Source organism: Coenobita brevimanus, chromosome 75 (assembly GCF_032717465.1).
Source record: "Coenobita brevimanus isolate Jiangsu-jjx chromosome 75, ASM3271746v2, whole genome shotgun sequence".
Lineage (NCBI taxonomy): Eukaryota > Metazoa > Arthropoda > Malacostraca > Decapoda > Coenobitidae > Coenobita > Coenobita brevimanus.
The window spans coordinates 10,741,748-10,761,669 of record NC_137028.1 but is presented as its reverse complement, the minus strand read 5'-3'; the positions used below and the strand labels follow the sequence as shown (position 1 = coordinate 10,761,669).

Genomic DNA, 19,922 nt, shown 5'->3' with positions numbered 1-19,922 from the left:
CTTATATTAGTCAGGAGTTTATATTTTTCTCTAACTCCCTTGTTAATGTGTTTTTCAGGTGACAAACTGTCCTGGACCAACACTCTCAAATCTTTCTCTTCACTCGCTTTGATTGGTTCATAACCCATCTAGTAATTCAATGATGGCCTCTTGGTACTTTTACTCATTTCCAGTATTTCGCATTTTTTTGCATTGCATAATTATTCCCTTGTATAAAGGAAAAGGGGAAAAAGAAGTGTGTAGTAATCATAGGGGCAATTGTCTTCTTAATGTAATAGGAAAAGTACAGACAGCTCCTGTAGTGCACGAGCTCAGAGTACGCGAATCGCATAATACGTCTATCTATATATCTATTGCCAGACGCCTCAGTCCCGTTTGGAGTGGCCACAAACAAATCGCCTCCAAGTCGCCCTGTCCCCCGCCATTTCACTGCCCTGCTCCCAGCTCACACCCCCCTCTCTCATATACCTCTCCACCCCATCCCTCCATCTCATCCTTGGCCTCCACCTCACTCACATACACTCTCTTCGTCAGTCTTTCACCGTCCATCCTCTCCACATGGCCAAACCACCTCAGTGTGTTCCTCATAACGCTACCTATCACATCCACATCCACACCACAACGCTCCTTTATATCCTCATTCGTCAGCCTGTCTCTCCCTGTGACTCCACAGGCTTCTCTTAAATAACTCATTTCCACTGCTCTCACTCTTGACTTGTGTCCTTCCAACAACGTCCAAGCTTCACTTCCATACATTAGAGTTGGTATCACAATACTGTCATGTAGTAACTTTTTCACTTCCATGCTCACTTCCCTGTTTCTTATCACTGCTTTCAAAGAACCAGCAACCTTTCTTCCCTGCTGTACCCTTTCAAGCACTTCACCCTCCAAACCTCCATCCTTACTCATCACACTACCCAAGTACTTAAACGTACTCACATTTTCCAATTCCTCACCATCCAACCTCGCTGTACATTCACTGACTTCACCCCTCTCAAAGACCATCACTTTACTCTTCCCTGCATTTACCTTTAGATTCCGTTTCTTACACACTCTCCCAAACTCATCCACCAAGCCTTGCAGCTCCCCTTCGTCTTCACTCAACAACACAGTATCATCTGCAAACAACAGTACAGGGAGTTTCCAAACACTATCCTCTCTCACCAGGGCCACTCCAACATCCACTACCCTACCTTGTACCTCTTTTATTACCCCATCCATGTACAGATTGAACAGCCATGGAGACATGACACATCCCTGTTTCAACCCAACTTTCAAAGAGAAAAATTTTCACTTAGTTCACCATCCACACGCACTGCAGCCTTCGCACCATCGTACATACTCTTCACAGCATTCAACAACTTCCCATCTGCTCTATATATTCTTAACACATTCCACTATCCTTGTCTATCCACCCTGTCATGTGCTTTCTCCAAATCCCTGAAAGCCGCATACAACTTCTTTCCCTTCACTAGAAACTTTTCCACTAAAGATCTAAGAATGAATATCTGATCTACACAACCTCTTCCCTTCCTAAAGCCTCCCTGTTCTTCTCCAGCTAATTTCTCTGTTCTTTCTCTAACTCTGTCAATAAGTATCCTACCATACACTTTTCCTATTATACTAAGAAGACAAATGCCCCTATGATTACCACACACTTCTTTTTCCCCTTTTCCTTTGTACAAGGGAATAATTATACCTGTCTTCCAATCCTCCGGGACTCTACCTTCCTCTCAGGCCAATCTGCACATCTTCCACATCCATTCTACTACTATCTCTCCCCCATGCTTCAGCATTTCACCACACACTCCAGCGATTCCTGGGGCTTTCCCCGACTTAACTTTCTTCATTGCTTCCACAACTTCTATCCTACTGATTTCTTCCTGTCTTCTTACCTCCCTCCTTCTCCCAGCCATTCCCCAGCCACTTATACTCGCATTACTTCCATCCTGTATGTTCAACAATTCCTGTAAGTGTTCTTTCCATCTGCTCACTTTTTCTCCCTTCTCCACTAGTAATCTACCATTTTTATCTTTCACTCCCCTGCTAACTTCACTTCCACCCTGTCTTACTCTTTTCACCTCTTTCCAGAACATTTTCTTACACTCCCTCCACTTTACACTCAAATTCCTTCCAAATTCCTCATCCACTCTCTTCTTACTCTCTCTTACTAATCTTTTCACCTCTTTCTTTCTTTCTACATATAACTCTCTCTTCCGCCTCTCAACTTCTTCCACACCCCTATTTCTCATCCATTCATTGTATGCTTTCTTCTTTTGTGCCACAGCCTGTCTCACCTCTTCAGTCCACCACGCTGTTCCTTGCACCCCCCTCTGTCTTCTCTTCCTTCCACACACCACATCACATGCTGCACATATTTCTTCTGTAAATATCCTACACACACCTTCCACGTCTCCCATCTGCTCCAATTCATATTTGCCCAATCGTTCCTCCACTTCTCACATATACTCTGCCTTTTTCTCATCCTCTTGTAACCTTTCCACTCTCCTTGCAACTACTCCTTCCTCTTGTCTTTCCCTTCTTCTATTCCTCCATCTTACTTGAATCCTAATTCTGGCCACCACCAAGTAGTGGTCAGAAAGTCCACTCCCCCAGCCTCTATAAGCTCTTGCATCCATTACACATCTTCGCATCCTTTCATTCACACACACATAATCAATCATTGCCTTCCTTTCATTCAGTTCACCACCCACCCTTCTCATCACTCGCCATGTATACCTGTGGATCATTTTATGCCTGAAGAGGGTATTGGCTATCACCAACCCCCTCCCAGCACAAATGTCCACTAATGCACTCCCATTCTCATCTGTCTCAGCAGGCACACCCCATTCACCAACTATTCCATCCACCTTCACATTCCCAACTTTACCATTCATATCACCGATCAAAAACACTCTCTCATTCCTTCCAAACTTTTTCATGCACACTTCTACTTTTGTCCAGAACTCTTCTCTCACTCTTCTAGCATGATCTTGCGTTGGCGCATACACACACACACAATCGCCCACATTTGTATTCCAACTTTCAACTTTACCCACACAATCCTTGACCCAACTGATCCATACTGTCTTATGCTCTTCTTCCATCTTTTACTCACAACTATACATACTCCTTCCTTTGCCCTCTCATTCTCACCTACTCCTGCACATATACCCTATCCATACTCCCATTCTCTCACACTTTCTCCTCTCCATTTTGTTTAAATTATTCCACATACATCCACTTTCGCACCCTCAAGCACCTGGACAATCTCTCTCTCTCTCTCTTTCACCTCATCATTTGCTCCTCTTACATTCCATGTACCTATTACCAAGTCCTTTGTCCGGTCCTGGGTCGTCATCGTTTGGTCAGTCCTTGTCCGAGGCTTCTTGTTTGTGTTTTTAGTTAGTTGTTTTCCGTGGAGGGGCACTAACCCTCCGCCAACCCTTTTAGTCGCCTTTTATGACAAGCAGGGATACTGGGGGAGTAGTCTTGAAAAAAATCCCTACCCCCAGGGGTAGGGGGGTTTTTCAAAAATAATAGTAAAAAATTCTTGATTGTGTTAGTTTAGCCCACAGTACGCTAGGCAGAGGCAAGGAGTGGCCCAGAACCACTATTTTCCCTGACTACGTGACCCCCCTCCCCTCACGACGCGCCAATAGTGACTTAGAGGCACGTGGGGAAGGTACTTAAGAGGAGTGAACAGTAACATCTCACCAATAATGACCTCGACAGTAACGTTTTCGGCAATAATGGTAAGTTAGAATAAATACCCAGTTTCTATAATAATGTTTGGATTCACTTGAATAACGGTTATTTCGCGAATACCAAGTTGTTATACTGCCAGTACGTCCATGACAAGATGAGGAATGAAACAGACAAGCAAGAATCGATGAAGGAAATTGCCGAAAATGTGAGAAATAGCGAGGAAGAGATGGAGTATCCTCCCCTGAATAATGGTTATTTCACAAATGCCAAGTTGTTATACTGCAAATATATCCATAACAAGATGAGGAATGAAACAGACAAACAAAAAGAGATGAAGGAAATTGCCGAAAATGTGAGCAGTAGCGAGGAGGAGGTGGAGGATTCTCCCCTCACAACCTCCCATGATTCGCCAGCTGCCGTCCCCTCCTCCTCCACTGCTCCACCTGACTCACCAGCTGCCCCCCCCCCCTCCACCTCCACAGCCCCACCTGACTCACCTGGCATACCTGCAATCCCCACCATAATAACTGTTGCTGCATTCTGGAAGAAATGTAACATTTGACAGGCTGTAAATTTCTTCGTCAATGCTTGGAATGATACAACATTGGTAACCGTTAAGCAAGGGTGGTGCGGCCAGGGTGGCAACGGGGGCACTCTAAGTGTGTTGCTGCGCCTCGGAACCCCTGTTATTTAAGTCCATCAGGCCTGTTGTCTATTGCTGTGAAGGTGACTGACCATATTTTTCTTATTGTATCTACATCTGTAGTATATGTCTGATAAATTTTCCCTTTATTATGTCTCTAAGTGTCAAAAAATGTCAAGGTATGAGGGATTACTGCCCATGTGTAATTTTTCCCATAAGATTATGTATTCCCAGTGTGCGATTTAACAGTGCATGAGGACCATGACCGCCCATCCACTCGCACACTGTGGGAGTTTACTGTATAAGATAGGATACTTACTGACAGAGTTAGGGAAATAACAGAAGACTTAGTTGGAGATGAACAGGGAGGTTTTAGGAAGGGAAGAGGTTGTGTAGATCAGATATTCATTCTTAGATCTTTAGTGGAAAAGTTTCAAGAGAAGGGAAAGAAATTGTATGCAGCCTTCATGGATTTGGAGAAAGCATTTGACAGGGTTTATAGACAAGGATTGTGGAAGGTATTAAGAATATATGGAGTAGATGGGAAGTTGTTGAATGCTGTGAAGAGTATGTATGAAGGTCCTAAGGCTGCAGTGCATGTGAATAATGAAGTGAGTGAATTTTTCTACTTGAAGTTTGGGTTGAAACAGGGATGTGTCATGTCTCCATGGTTGTTCAATCTGTATATGGATGGGGTTATAAAAGAGATACAAGGTAGGGCAGTGGATGTTAGAGTGGCCCTAATGAGAGAGGGCAGTGTTTGGAAGCTCCCTGTACTGTTGTTTGCAGATGTTATTGTTTTGTTAAATGAAGACGAAGGAGAGCTGCAAGGCTTGGTGGATGAGTTTGGGAGAGTGTGTAAGAAACGGAATCTAGGGGTCAATGTAGAGAAGAGTAAAGTTATGGTTTTCTAGAGAAGTCAGTGAATATACAATGAGGTTGGATGAGAAGGAAATGGAAAATGTGAGTGTATTTAAGTACTTGGATAATGTGATGAGTAAGGATGGAAGTTTGGAGGGTGAAGTGCTTGAAAGGGTACAGCAAGGAAGAAAAGTTGCTGGTTCCTTGAAAGCAGTGATAAGAATCAGGGAAGTGAGCATGGAAATGAAAAAGTTATTACATGACTGTATTGTGATACCAACTCTAACATATGGAAGTGAAGCTTGGATGTTATTGGAAGGACACAAGGCAAGAGTGAGAGTAGTGGAAATGAGTTACTGAAGAGGAGCCTGTGGAGTCACAGGGAGAGACAGGCTGACAAATGAGGACGTAAAGGTGTATTGTGGTGTGGATATGGATATGATAGGAAGTGTTAGGAGGAATACACTGATTTGGTTTGGCCATGTGGAGAGGATGGAGAGTGAAAGACTGATGAAGAGAGTGTATGTAAGTGATGTGGAGGGGGGGAGAGGGAGGGGGAGGCCGAGGATGAGATGGAGGGATGGGGTGGAGAGGTATATGAGGGAGGGGTGAGAGTTGGGAACAGGGCAGTGAAATGGCAGGGGACAGGGTGATGTGGAGGCGATTTGTTTGTGGCCACCCCAAATGGGATTGAGGCATCAGGCAATAGGTAGATAGATAAACACTAGCGAAGTTGAAGGTATACCATTTATACCAATACAACCAATTTCCGGTGGCATATTTGGCTGTGGAATTTTTTTGAGCCTCGGGAGCAATCACTCATCACAGATAACTGATCACAGGTTTTTTGTTGATTTTTGTTGGTTATGGACTGCTTTTGTGATGTTTAGTATCAATTTGTTTAATGCTATGTGTGTTTTGATGTCTCCATATGGCAGAATGACTGGAGAACAGTGCCAAAATTAGGAGAAGTGCTGTACGTACAGTACAGTAGTGCATGAGTCGGGTGTTTTTTGGTATGCAGTTTTTTTTTTTTTTTCATGGTTTTCTTGTTTTTTAGCATGACTTTGGATATTTCTATGTGTATTTTGATGTTAGGATATGGCAGATTGATGAAATCAGTGCCAAAATTAGGGGGGTATTGTGCATACAATAGTGTATAGGTAGGGTGGTTTTTTGTTTTCAGTGTTTTTTATTTTCATGGTTTTCTTGGTGTTAAACATTACTTTGGATATTCCTATGTGTGTTTTGATGTTTAAATATGGTAGAATGACCTGAAAACAGTGCCAAAATTAGGAGGGATAATGTACATACAGTAGTGTATAGTTTTTTTTTTTTTTTTTTTTTTAAGTTGAAAATTATTTTGGATAATGCTATGTATTTTTTAATGTCAAAATATGGCAGAATGTTTGGAAAACACTGCCAAAATTAGGAGGGGTACTGGACGTACGATAGTGTATAGGTAGGGTGATTTTTGTTTCAGTGGTTTTTCTGCATGGTTTTCTTAGTGTTTAGCATTACTTTGGATATTCCTTTGTTTGTATTGATTTCTAAATATGCCTGAATGACCGGAAAACACTGCCAAATTAAGCATAGGTTATGTATGAACAGGTTAGGTATAGGTAGAACCTGGGTGTGGTAGGGGAATAGTGTTCATTATCCAGGTGTTGCCACTACGCGGACATGACTTTGGCTCTATTACGTCTTGATAAATGAGGGATTACCATATATGTATATATATATATATATATATATATATATATATATATAAATATATATACACATATACAGTACAGTATATGTATGTCTCACTGGGGGATGTGAATTTAAGAAATGCTGATAAAAATATAATCAGTAAACACAAAGTGAATCGACTTGTGAAACCAAGTAGTAAGTTTTCCTTTATGCTGGCTTACTTTGTCGATTCTCTAAAGATGAGAATTTTCTAAACTTTCCCAACAGTACATAGCGGAGTCTAGCTACTCATGAATGCTGTATCATTACTACTGTTAGCCTCTGGGAAAGTGTGATCCTTACCCCCTGACAGTCAGTAACTAATAATAATAATGGACAGGTCCTTGCTGGTTCTTAACTCCTGGCTGGCATAACGGATTTAAGTTTTAATATGGAAGAACTGGCTTAAATGCCAGTCGTGATTAAGAATTTTGTGCGGACTGAGAGTAGCACACTAAAGTAAGCCCAATGTGGAGAAATCAAACACGATTCTAGATTTACATTAAGCGCAAAGAAAAGAACTATAAATTTATTAATTACAATGAAATAAAATTACGTTACATGAATCTCAAAAATGAATTCAAGAGGGAAATTCACTGTCGCAGGCGGACTAGTGAATTCAAATATCAAAGGAGATACATTCACTCACTCATTCAAAAGCTAATAGACTTTAACCTAGGAAAACAAACGGAAATACTGTTCAGTGGAGGGAACAGAGCTGAAGCAACACAAGACTGGGCGTCTGTCTGTTCTGTGGCAGGCGCTGCTTGCTGCTAAGCCCACTATGCCGATCACCGACTCAGAGGGGAGATGTGGGGAATCGCCGTACAACGGAGACACTGCTCTCAACGCTGGGCACAATGAGTCCCTTCTCCCAAGGCTGTCCGAAGCTGACTGATGTAACCAAGCCGGGTATGGGAGTGAGAGCTGGCCATGTTCACCGGAAGTGGGCGTGGCCTAACTTAAACGGTCAGCGGAGGCAGGGTGAACGATATTCACATTCAATAAAATCACTCAGTGAAGCACTAATGTCATGCATAAGAACAGCCACTTTTGGAGCTGTGACAAATATTCTGAAAAGCTATCCCGATCAAAGTGCATATAGGGACGGTTAAACTGAGTGATACGCAGTGGGTTTTCCACTAAAGTTTGTGGTTTCCCACCAAAGTACAATGTCACGAATTTGTATAAATATGCAATCACGCGAATTCGTGACATTATGTATGTATGTATACACATATGTGGTTTGGTGGATGATTAAGGTACTCCAATCTGATTGAACTGGTGTAGGTTTATATCCAAGGGGTGTTTGGGGTTTATTGCCTACGTAATGCCACTCAGGGATGAGTGAGACTGGTCTCTCATCTTAAATGTCAGGACCAACTTGCCTAGCTCCGGGCTCCTGTGCTTCTCATGGGGCAACATTGCATTCGATTATGAATGAATGAGTGAACAAACCTCATATTTTACCTTGTATCAGAAATTGTGAAAATTTGTGTATATCAATATGCCCCATTGATCAGTGTGTATTATCATCTGAGCTGAAAATACTCATAAACCTGTCTTTTTTTATTATTATTAAAGAAAATTTATATCAGAAAGCATGTGAAACTACATCTCATGTGTGTTGTAAACTCCAGATGAATGTCATTAACTTAATGGTGGCTCAGTTATCTGTCAGTGGACCCAATTACCCCTTGTTACAGTAATTTTCTTTATATAGGTGCTGCGAAGAAAAAATGTGCAATTTAATACCTGTTTAATTGAAACCTCATTAAGCCAACCCTTTTAAAATTATTGAAGTTTTTATCTGTACTGTATCTCTTCAGGAACTGCCAGGAAAAATTCAGTAAAGTTACCACTGAGGCAAAAGCTGTGTCAAAGCAAATACAGGCGGTAAATGAGAAGGTGATCAAGGCCAAGAGAGAGGTAAAAGACAAAGAGGGTCACCACAACCTGTCCCAGCGCAAGATCAGAGAAATAAAAAGGGAACTGTCTCTGCTCCAGGAAGCCGTGGACAAGGCCAGCACTGAGTAAGTACATTTGTATCTTTATCCTTAAGTGGGAGAAAGAGGTCTTGATGATGATAATGATAATGATGCATAATTTTGTTTTCATATAATTTTCTGTTTATTGTTAATGATTTAATTATATTGTTACATATTTTATCTGGTGTAGTGCACAGAACCAGTGGTCTGTAAGGCGTGCACAATGGCAGCAAGAGATGGAGAAGCTGAAACAGGAGCAAGATAGGGTGAAACAGGATGCTCGCACTGAAGAAACTCACCGGAACAACCTATCCAACACACTTGACATGAAAAAGGATGCTCTTACACAGCGACATATGGAAGATAAAGCCATTAGAAGGAAGATAGGTCAGCTTCCTTTGTAAATGAGAAGTCATACCACTTTAGGTACATAATACGAGGTCTGTTCAGAAAGTATCCAGCCTTAGGCCCACAAAAAATAAATAGCAAACCTGTTGAGTTAGGACACTAATCCCCCTCAAAGTAGACCCCTTCTGACGACATACGTAGCCCAGCGTTCTTTCAACTGCCTGAAACATTTTTCAAAATCGGTTTTCAGTATCTCCTGTAGGTGCTTCATCACATTCGGCACGATCTCCTCTCTCAGATGAACGTTGCTGAAGACGTGCCGGGGTGTGCAAATCATGTTAAAGACTTTCTGAACACTGTTACCAGTGGAGATGAGATTTGGGTGTATAGGTACGACGCAGAAACTAAAGCGTAGTTATCCCAGTGGACACATGCAGGGTTGCCTCGACCAACAAAAAGCACGATAGGTCAGCAGCAAGGTGAAATACACTAGCATATTGACACCTTTTTTTTTTTACTATTGTGGTGTTGTGCATCATGAATACACAACAGAAAGTCAGACTGTCAACAAACATTACTACCTTGACATTGTCCGTCATCCTTGTGACGCAGTTCAGCGGAAGAGACCAGACCTTTGGAAAGCGGCAAGTTGGAAGCTGCACCACGACAGCTCTCCTGCCCATTCTTCACAACTGATTCAGAAGTTTTTGGCCAAGCACAACATTTTGCAGGTCTGGCAGGCTCCCTATTCACCGTACATGGTTCTGTGTGACACTTGGTTATTCCCCAAATGCAAAACTCCACTGAAAAGTTCCTGATTTGAGACAAGAGAAGAGATCATAATGAATGCGATGAAGCACCTGCAGGAGATACTGAAAACTGACTTAAAATGTTTCAGGCAGTGAAAAGAACACTGGGCTGTGTGTGTCAAGTCAGAAGGTGTCTACTTTGAGGGGGATTAGTGTCCTAGCTCAACAGGTTAGCTATTTATTTTTAAGAGCCTAAGGTTGGAACTTTCTGAACAGACCTTGTATCCATTCCTTTAGGTAATTGAGCATATACAGTACAGTGCATCCTCAATATAACGAACTAATTGGTGCCAGACCTTGACGTTAAAGCCGAACACCATGTTGTTCAGTAATTTCCCAGGCGTCATGGCTTTTACCTTTCAAAGATCGTTAAATATCGTTAAATATAGAACATCATTTGGTCCTACAGTCATACACAGTAACAGACATCTGGGCATAAATGGCTCTTTTCCTCAATAAATGCTCTATTTATGGCTCCTCTCAAGATGCTGGTCACCCAAAGACTAATGCGGTGTTCTGGATGTGGAGGAGAGAGTGTGTGTGTGTGTGTGTGTGTGTGTGTGTGTGTGTGTGTGTGTGTGTGTGTGTGCATGTTTAGGGATGCCACACTGGTTGGAGTTTCCTGCACATCCATTCTTTTATCACACAAAATTTGTTAAATGAACATAACATTTGGCCAACTCAGGGTGGTTGTTAAAACCAAAATTCATTGAATCAGGCTGTGCATGCTAGTTTGTACCAAGCACCACCCAAGCCGACCATGCGTTTTCATGTTATATCACTATTTTGACCCTTCTTTTATATCCCAGGCATGCCGCTTGGTACAATTTCGAACTTGACATAAGGTTGAAAGTCCTCTAAAATACAACATTGAAATAGATTTGTGAGGTGAGAGTGGGTTACAGACTGCCAGCGCGGGCGAGGTTGTACCAAGCGACACCGACGTGGTGAGTCACCACCAATCCACTTGCTATACATTGTTAGATATTCCTCCAGTTTCTCAGTGTCTTTTAATTGTGTATGGTTTGCACTGTATTATGCTGTAATATGATCCATTAACAACTATGTACTGAATGGTTTTGTGATCATGAACTTTGAGTGAAAATTCTGTCGCACTTGGAAAACAGGTATTTTCTCTTGCACTAATTGGTTTATCTGAAATCTGTTTATATATTCATAATCTGCATCCTTTCCTCTTTACTATGTTTTTTTTTTTAATGGAGTCTCCAGCATTATTAACCCCTTAACCGCGGGGCGTCACTTTCGTGACGCTTGGGAGCAAGGGATCATACCGCGGGGCGTCGCTTTTGTGATTCTGTGTTATTTTGAATTCACCCGGGCTTTCAAGTGGGGGCTTGTATCATCTATCAGTACTGACAATGTCCAACACTAGTCAGCACTCCTAATCTCATCTGTACTCCCATCCATTGTTGACAATTTAGCCATTTCTCCCTGTTCTTGACTCCCCTCCCTACCCCCCCTCCATTACCCTATCCTCTCGCCTGCCCGGCCATGCTACGCTAAGTAAATCTTCCCTGGAATTTTTCACTGATTTCATCCATTGAAATAAGCCCTATGTCGTATTCTTATACCAAATAATATATACAAGAAAGAAATCAGGTAAGTGAGAGTGCCATACACCTGGAATTGGCTAATTATCACCTGACAACACCTCACGTGCACTCGTTCGCTAATTTTCGCTGTTTTTTTCCACTTGAAATATGCCGTATAATCTATTTTCGTAATAAATATACATGTAAGGAGAGAAGGGAGAGGCCTAAGTGATATTTACATTCACCTGGAACTACCTAATTTATAATGTATTGTCTAGATTTCCTGCCAATCATATCAGTGCTACACAAAGCTGTTTCAAGATTTAACATTGGTAGCTCTGATTATATATCTCCTAAGTAGGCCTCTAATCTATTTTCGTAATAAATATACCTGTAAGGAGGGAAGGGAGAACCCTAAATGATATTTACATTCACCTGGAACTACCAAATTTATAATGTATTGTCTAGATTTCCTGCCAATCATATCAGTGCTAGACTTAGCTGTTTCAAGAAGTAATATTGGTAACTCTGAATAACCCCTAAAGCAGGCCTCTAGGCTGCCCCTGCGTTATCAGTGTACTGTCATCTTCCGAAGTGAGAGGACGTATGTTTCATCTTGCTGACTTCAAGGCCTTTTTCACCCCCATGCAAATGGCTCTGTGACCTTTACCCCCTACTAAACCTCGTGTGGAAAGAGGTAAAGGGCTGACAATTGATAAAAGAGTGACTACGATCTTTCTATTGAGTAAAACAGTGCAAGTGGAATTGTAAATAATGTGTAAATAATGTGTAAACAGCAAGTGAAAGTAATGAATGTAAATATACGTGAACAATGGAAAATAGTTTTATAAGTTATTTCAAGTGACAGTGCATAACACTGTAAATAAAATAGAAATGTAAATAACGTAAATAAAATAGAGATCGTAAATAGAAATGTAAATGAGTAGTATTATAAGAATATGAGTATATACCCTAGGAGTAATGAAAGTGAGTTTCACTCTAGCATGTCTGAATGCTATGAGTTATGAGAGTGAAGATGAAAGTGACATTCACTCTCAATGCCAGTATACTGTACAGGACGAGAAAGTGAATGCTACGTATTTTACTGAAAGAAATTGAATCCCTACAGTGACAATAAACTAATACTACTGAAGGAAACTTATGGATAAAGACTGTAGATATATATAAGTGTTATATAGTAATAGAAATATAAAGTGTGAGGGGGTTTTATGAATAATAAATGACAGACTACCATGAGCGAACTAGTGCCAGTGCGACGATCAGACGCGCTCGTAATTTCCATTGCTTTCACAGTGTTTTTTTTTTGAGTATGGATCCCAAACTACTTGAAAATTGTAGAATAGTGTTTATAGTGTTTGTATCTGGCTGTGGTAATCATATTACGGGTTGTTGGGAAGTGTAAAGTGGAGACTTCGTTACCCTACTTCAGAGGTCTCCACAAGTCCTACGGTAACCGACGAAGGCTCAACAATCATTCCAGGAGAAAGCTGAAGGTATGTGCCATAAGCATATGTAATTTTATTATTCTAGGACTAATAACTGATTTTTGGCAAATATTTTTTGAGAGTCTGTCGGAGCCCAAATAACCCCGCGGCACACGCAAGTAATTGGTAAACAAGCCCGCGGTGTAGGGGTTAATAAGAGAGTAATACTTTGTTGAATTTGTGTACTAAAAATCGCTGATTTTCAGAATTTCAAAAAAAAAACTATAATTTTGTATATCTGTGTATATTATTTTCAGTTACCAACAGCATGGACATATTCGGCATACTTTACTCTTCATTTTGGTCTTTGAATGAAGTCTTTAGCTTTAAAAACAAGAGAGTTATGATCGTTTCAATATTCGCAAACCTTAAACAATTTCTGCCTTTTTAAAAAAATGTCAGTTGGTACAAACTCGCACGCGCAGCCTCAAATGAGGGTTCGGTATATCGAGGATTTACTGTATTCAGACCATGTACTACAAATCAACCCATTTCTCCCAGTGAAGGTTTTAGTTATCCTATCAATCTCTGAAAAAATATACACAGTATCCTATGCACGGTCAAACCTCCTTGATTGCAGCTGATTGGTCCCGCAAACTACCACAGTGATGAATCATCATCATCATCGTCATCATTTGGACCTCCTTTCCCACCCTAGGGCAGGGTGAGGAGTAGCAATGTCTAGACAGCCCAAAATTGCCCAGTCCAATGGGCCACGCTTCCATTCATTCATCATTCAAGCCCCCAGAATCCTGGCTGTATCGGATATTCCAAAAACATTCACCACATTCTGTAGCTTCACATAATCGTATCTGACAGAGTCAATCCAGACGCTGCCACATTAAAAGGGGTGCCAAAAATCCCTGATCATGCACTTCTCCTCACAAAATTCATCCAGCCAGCTCGATATCTTGTCAGTTCCCTAGCCTCACTGACTTCCAAACCTGTCTTCCTCACACACATCCACAATATCTCTCCACCTTCTCCTTGGCCTACCTCGCCTCCTCCCTCCTTTGAATTCGCTCAGATATACCTTCTTCACCACTCTATTGTTATCCATTCTCTCCACATGACCATACCATCTCAGTACATTCTCGTCAATTCTGGTGTCCACCGACTTCCTCACTCCGCATCTTTCACGAATCACATTATTTCGTATCCTATCCACCCTCTGTACTCCACATACATTCCTCAGCAGTCCCAGCTCCACTGCTCTTACTCTTGACTTTTCATTTTCATGCCACACCATAGTCTCACATCCATATTTTAAAGTTGGCACTAACACTCCTTCATGTAAGCCTCATGCAGCTGCAACACTCAAGCGTCTGTTTCTTATCAAGGCCTTTATTGCACCAGCTACTTTTCTTCCTTGTGTCACTCTACTTTCAACTTCCTTTGCACATTTTCCTCTCTTTTCTATCGCTGTACCCAGGTATTTGAACTCTCTCACCAATTCCAGTCTCTCTCCATTCACTGTTGCATTGCACTGGGAGTCACCTTCTCTCTCAATAACCATCACTTTACTCTTTTCTACATTTACTCTCAAGGAGCGACTTTTACAGACATCAGCAAAACTCTGCACTAGCCTACTAAGGTCTTGTCCGATACTTGCAAGCAGTACTGCATCATCAGCATACAACAAATCTGAGATATTCCATCCAACACCATTCAATACCAACACCATCCCTCTCTCCATTACTCATGTTTTTACTTCTCTCATCACCCCAATCATATATATATTGAACAACCATGTGGGCATCACACAACCTCGTCACCCGCCCACACTGACCATGAACCACTCACTTAGATGCCCATTAACCCTTACACATGCCTCACTACCATCATAAAAACTCTTGACGGCACCTAGCAGCATACCTTCTACACCGTGCATGTGCAAAACTTTCCTCAATCCTTCTCTGTCGACATTGTCATATGCTTTTTCCAGATCCATGGATGCCATAAACACCTTATGGTCCTTCTCACAAGCCTTCTCTGCTATCTGTCTCACTGCACATATTTGGTCCACGCATCCTTTGCCACTCCTAAAGCCACCCTGTTCATCACTCACTAGGACTTCTGATATCTCTTTTACTCTCTCTATAATAATTCTTCCATATACCTTCCCTACCACACTCAGTAAGCTTATGCCACGATAATTCTTGCATTCACTTTGCTCACCTTTATTTTTGTACAGGGGTACAATCACAGCCTTTTTCTACTCTGCAGGCACAGTTTCACTCATCCATGCCTTCTTACATATCTCCAACAAGCACTTCATTCCATTCTCTCCACTACATTTAAGCTTCTCTGCATACACCTCATCAACCCCAGCTGCTTTCCCATTTTTCAGCCGCTTCACAGCACTCTTCACTTGTGCGAGTGTCACGTCTCCTGGCACTGCATTCCTTCTCTGCACACTCCGAAAACCAATCATGTTTACAGCTGCTCTGCTCTCTCTATTCCCACACATCTGGCTTTTAAAATATTCTTTCCATCTGGTCCATACTTCATCTCCATGGGTTAATAATCTACCACCTGCATCCTTCACACCATCCCATTTCTTTCCTCTTTCGCTTCTACATTTCCGCACCTCTTTCCAGAATAACTTTCTATTTTGAGAGTAGTTCGCATTCATTTTTCATCCTAGATCCTCATTTACCTCCTTCTTTTTCCTCTTCACTCGTCTCTTTACGTGCTTCTTGTTCTCAGCATATTCAGTTCTTATATCAAATGAACTCCTATCCTTTAACCACTTAAGCCACTTCTTCCTCTTTTCCTCCACCTCTCTCTTTACCTCCTCGTCCCACCATGCCGTACCTTTCTTCTTTGTTGTAATGAAAATCTGCAATAACTAAATAAAGCAGTAAGTGGGAGTGAATGTAATTGGTTCAGGGCCAACAAATTTAAACTCACTTTATTCTTCAAGTCATTGGTTAAGTCTTCTATCTATAGCCTGATGCCCTAATCCCGCAAAGGGTGGCCGCAGACAAAACTCCTCCAAGTCGCTCTGTCACCCCCATTTGACTGCCCTCCCCCCAACTCACTCCCCCCTCCCTCATCTCTCTCTCAACTCCATCCCTCCACATCATCCTTGGTCTCCTCCTCCCTCTCCCTCCCTCCACTTCACCTACATACACCCTCTGAGTAAGTCTTTCATTCTCCAGTCTCTCCACATGTCCAAACCACCTCAGTGTAATTCTCCTAATTTTCTCAGTCACATCCACATCAACCCCACAACTTCTTAACTTCATTCGTCACCCTGCCCCTCCATGTCACTTCACACGCTCATTTCGTTTAGTTTTTGAAGGCTCCAACATGCTTGCATGCATCGGCCTTGGTCACCTAATGGTGGCTCTCCATACTGCACGATCTCTTGCAGCCTCCCTGTTCAGTCCCTTAACCCAGAGGTCACGCTTAATGACCTCATCCCACGTCTTTCTCAGTCTACCCCTCACAACCCTACCCCCAGTATTAACACTTCTCACCTTCTGCACCCAGTTATCATCCCCCATCCTCTCCACATGCCGAAACCATCTCAATCTACCTCTCCTCGTCACAACACCAATACACTCCAGTCCCATCCTACCTCTCAACTCATCCATTGTAAACCCAGCCCCCCCAGGCCTTGCACTCAGGGACGCACTGCTCATCAACCTAATCATTGTCATTTCTGTACGTCTGAGCCTGTGAATATCTTCCTCCTTTACTGCCCAGGTTTCACTACCATACAGCATAACACTCGTGACACATGCTGCATACAAAGACCCCTTAGCACATAGGGAGAGTCCTCTCCATGTCAGGAGAGACAAGAGCTCCCTGAACTTCTTCCAACCACTCACTCTAGCCACAGAGCTAGCTCCAGCCCCACCTCCAGCGCACAACATGTCTCCCAAACAACAAAACTCTTCCACACACTCAAGGGACTCGCCAGCAAGTTCAATCCTTTCATGCCTAACAATCTCCACTTGCTCTCCCCAATATGCCTAACACATTGAATCAGCATTATCACGCACTCTACCTCAGATACCACTACATCTCTTGTGCACCCATTTATCACAAACACTACTCAAGATGGAATTACTTCCCACACCCTTGTGGCAAACTGCACATGGCCACTCTCCCTCGTCTTTGACAGTACCGGCACCAACCCTAGATATCATCACTTTCGTTTTATCTGCATTTACCCTTAAGCCCTTATGCCCCATACCATCTCTCCACTTCCTAAATCTTTCCTCTGCCTCCCTTTCATTCTCTGCAATCAACATCAAATCATCAGCATACAACATCAACCATGGGAGTCCGTTTCTGAAGTCCAGTGAGAGAGCTTCAAGTACCATGATAAACAACAAGGGGCTCAAAACTGACCCTTGATGCACACCAACATTCACGGAAAATTCATCACACAAATCTCCATTCACTCTTACCTGGGTGCGAGCACTCACATTCATGACCATAACCACCCTAACCAGCCACTCCTCCAAACCAAGCTTTCTCATTACCCACTTCACCACCTCTCTAGGGACTCTGTCAAACACCTTTTCCAAATCAACGAAAACAAAATACAGATCCCTTTCTTCCCAATATATTTTTCCTGAAGCTGTCGAACAATGAATATGGGATCAGTGGTCCCCCTACGTGGCATAAACCCAAACTGCATCTCATCAATATTCACTCTTTCTCTAATCATACCTTCTAAAACTCTCTCCATTATCTTCATTATCTGGTCTAAGAGCTTTGTACCTCTATAATTTCCTCTTTCCAGGGCATCACCCTTCTCTTTATACACATTTACAATTACACTGTTCAACCAATCATCTGGAACAACACTATCTATCTATCTATAGCCCAACCCCCTAATCCCGCAAAGGGTGGCCGCAGACAAAACGCCTCCAAATCGCTCTGTCACCCACCATTTGACTGCCCTCTCCCCAACTCACTCCCCCCTCCCTCATATATCTCTCAACTTCATCCCTCCACCTCATCCTCGGTCTTCCCCTCCCTCTCCCTCCTTCCACCTCATCCTCGGTCTTCCCCTCCCTCTCCCTCCTTCCACCTCATCCTCGGTCTTCCCCTCCCTCTCCCTCCTTCCACCTCATCCTCGGTCTTCCCCTCCCTCTCCCTGCCTCCACTTCACCTACATACACCCCCTTAGTCAGTCTTTCATTCTCCATTCTCTCCACGTGTCCAAACCACCTCAGTGTATTTCTCCTAATCTTCTCAACCACATCCACATCCACCCCGGAACATTCCTTCACTTCTTCATTCGTCAACCTGTCCCTCCATGTCACTCCACATGCTCCTCTCAGGTAACTCACTTCCACTGCTCTCACTCTTGACTTGTTCCCCTCTTGCAAGGTCCACGCCTCGCTTCCATACGTCTGGGTAGGGATCACAATACTGTCATGCAGTGACTTCTTAACTTCCAATCACCTCCCTATTTCTCATCACCATTTTCAGTGAACCAACAACCTTCCTTCCCTGCTGTACCCTTTCAAACACTTCATCCCCCAAACTTCCATTCTTACTCATCATACAACCCAGGTACGTGAATGCACTCACATTCTTCATATCTTCACCATCCAACCTTACTGTACATTCTGTGACTTCATTACTCTCAAACACCATAACTTTACTCTTGTTTGCATTAACTTTCAGATTCCTCTTCCTACACACTGTCCCAGATTTATTCACCAAACCTTGCAACTCCCGTTCATCTTCACTCAACAATACTGTATCATCAGTAAACAGCAACACTGGAATCTTCCACATCTCACCCTCATTCATTAGAGCCACCCCCACATCCACTGCCCTACCTTGCACCTCCTTTACAACCCCATTCATGTATATATTAAACAGCCTTGGAGACGTCACACATCCCTGTTTCAGTCCCACATTTAGATCAAAGAGCTCACTCAGCTCACCATCCACTCGCACCGTAGCCGTAGCTCCTTCGTACAGACTCTTCACAGCACTCAACAATTTCCCCTCCACTCCATATATTCTTAATACCTTCCACATGCCTTGCCTGTCTACTCTGTCATATGCTTTCTCCATGTCCATGAAGGCAGCATACACTTTCTTTCCCTTCTCTAGATACTTCCACACTGAACATCTTAGAACTAATATCTGATCTACACACCCTTTTCCCTTCCTAAATCCCCCTTGTTCTTCTCCAACTAGCTCCTCTGTTATATGCCTAACCCAGTGAGTGTGTATTTTACCATATATTTTACCTGTCACACTAAGAAGGCAAATACCCCAATGGTTACCACTTACTTCTTTCTCCCCTTTTTCTTTGTATAAAGGAACAATTATACCTGATTTTCAGTCCTCTGGAACCCTTCCCTCTTCCCAAGCCAATTTACACAACTTCCATATCCACGCCACAACAATCTCACCCCCATGCTTCTGCATTTCGCCACGCACTCCATCAATTCATGGGGCCTTTCTCATCTTGATCTTCTGCATTGCTTTCACTACTTCCGCCCTACTGATCTCTTCCTCCATCCTCTCATCTCTTCTTCTCCCAGCCATTCCCCAACCACTTATACTCACACTGCTCTCACTGTCTACATTCAACAAATCCTCAAAGTTCTCCTTCTCAGTTTCTCTCTCTTCTCAACCAGCAATCTATTATTTCCATTTTTCACTCCCCTACTATTTCCCCTTTGACACTGTCTTACTTTCTTTACTTCCTTCCAAAACAATGTTACTCTCCCTCCATTTTACACTCAGATTTCTCCCAAACTCTTCATCCACTTTCTTTTTACTCT

At 42.5% G+C, this 19,922-nt stretch overlaps 1 protein-coding gene across 1 annotated transcript in view; it reads left to right on the top strand.

Annotated features, from left to right (window-relative positions):
• Nucleotides 1-19,922, top strand: part of SMC6 (Structural maintenance of chromosomes 6) — a 256,438-nt gene that overhangs the window by 79,884 nt on the left and 156,632 nt on the right. Inside the window, exons 9-10 of the mRNA XM_080278837.1 lie at nucleotides 8,776-8,979; nucleotides 9,125-9,321. Coding sequence (XP_080134963.1) covers nucleotides 8,776-8,979; nucleotides 9,125-9,321 — 401 coding nt within the window. The remainder of the gene's footprint in view (nucleotides 1-8,775; nucleotides 8,980-9,124; nucleotides 9,322-19,922) is intronic.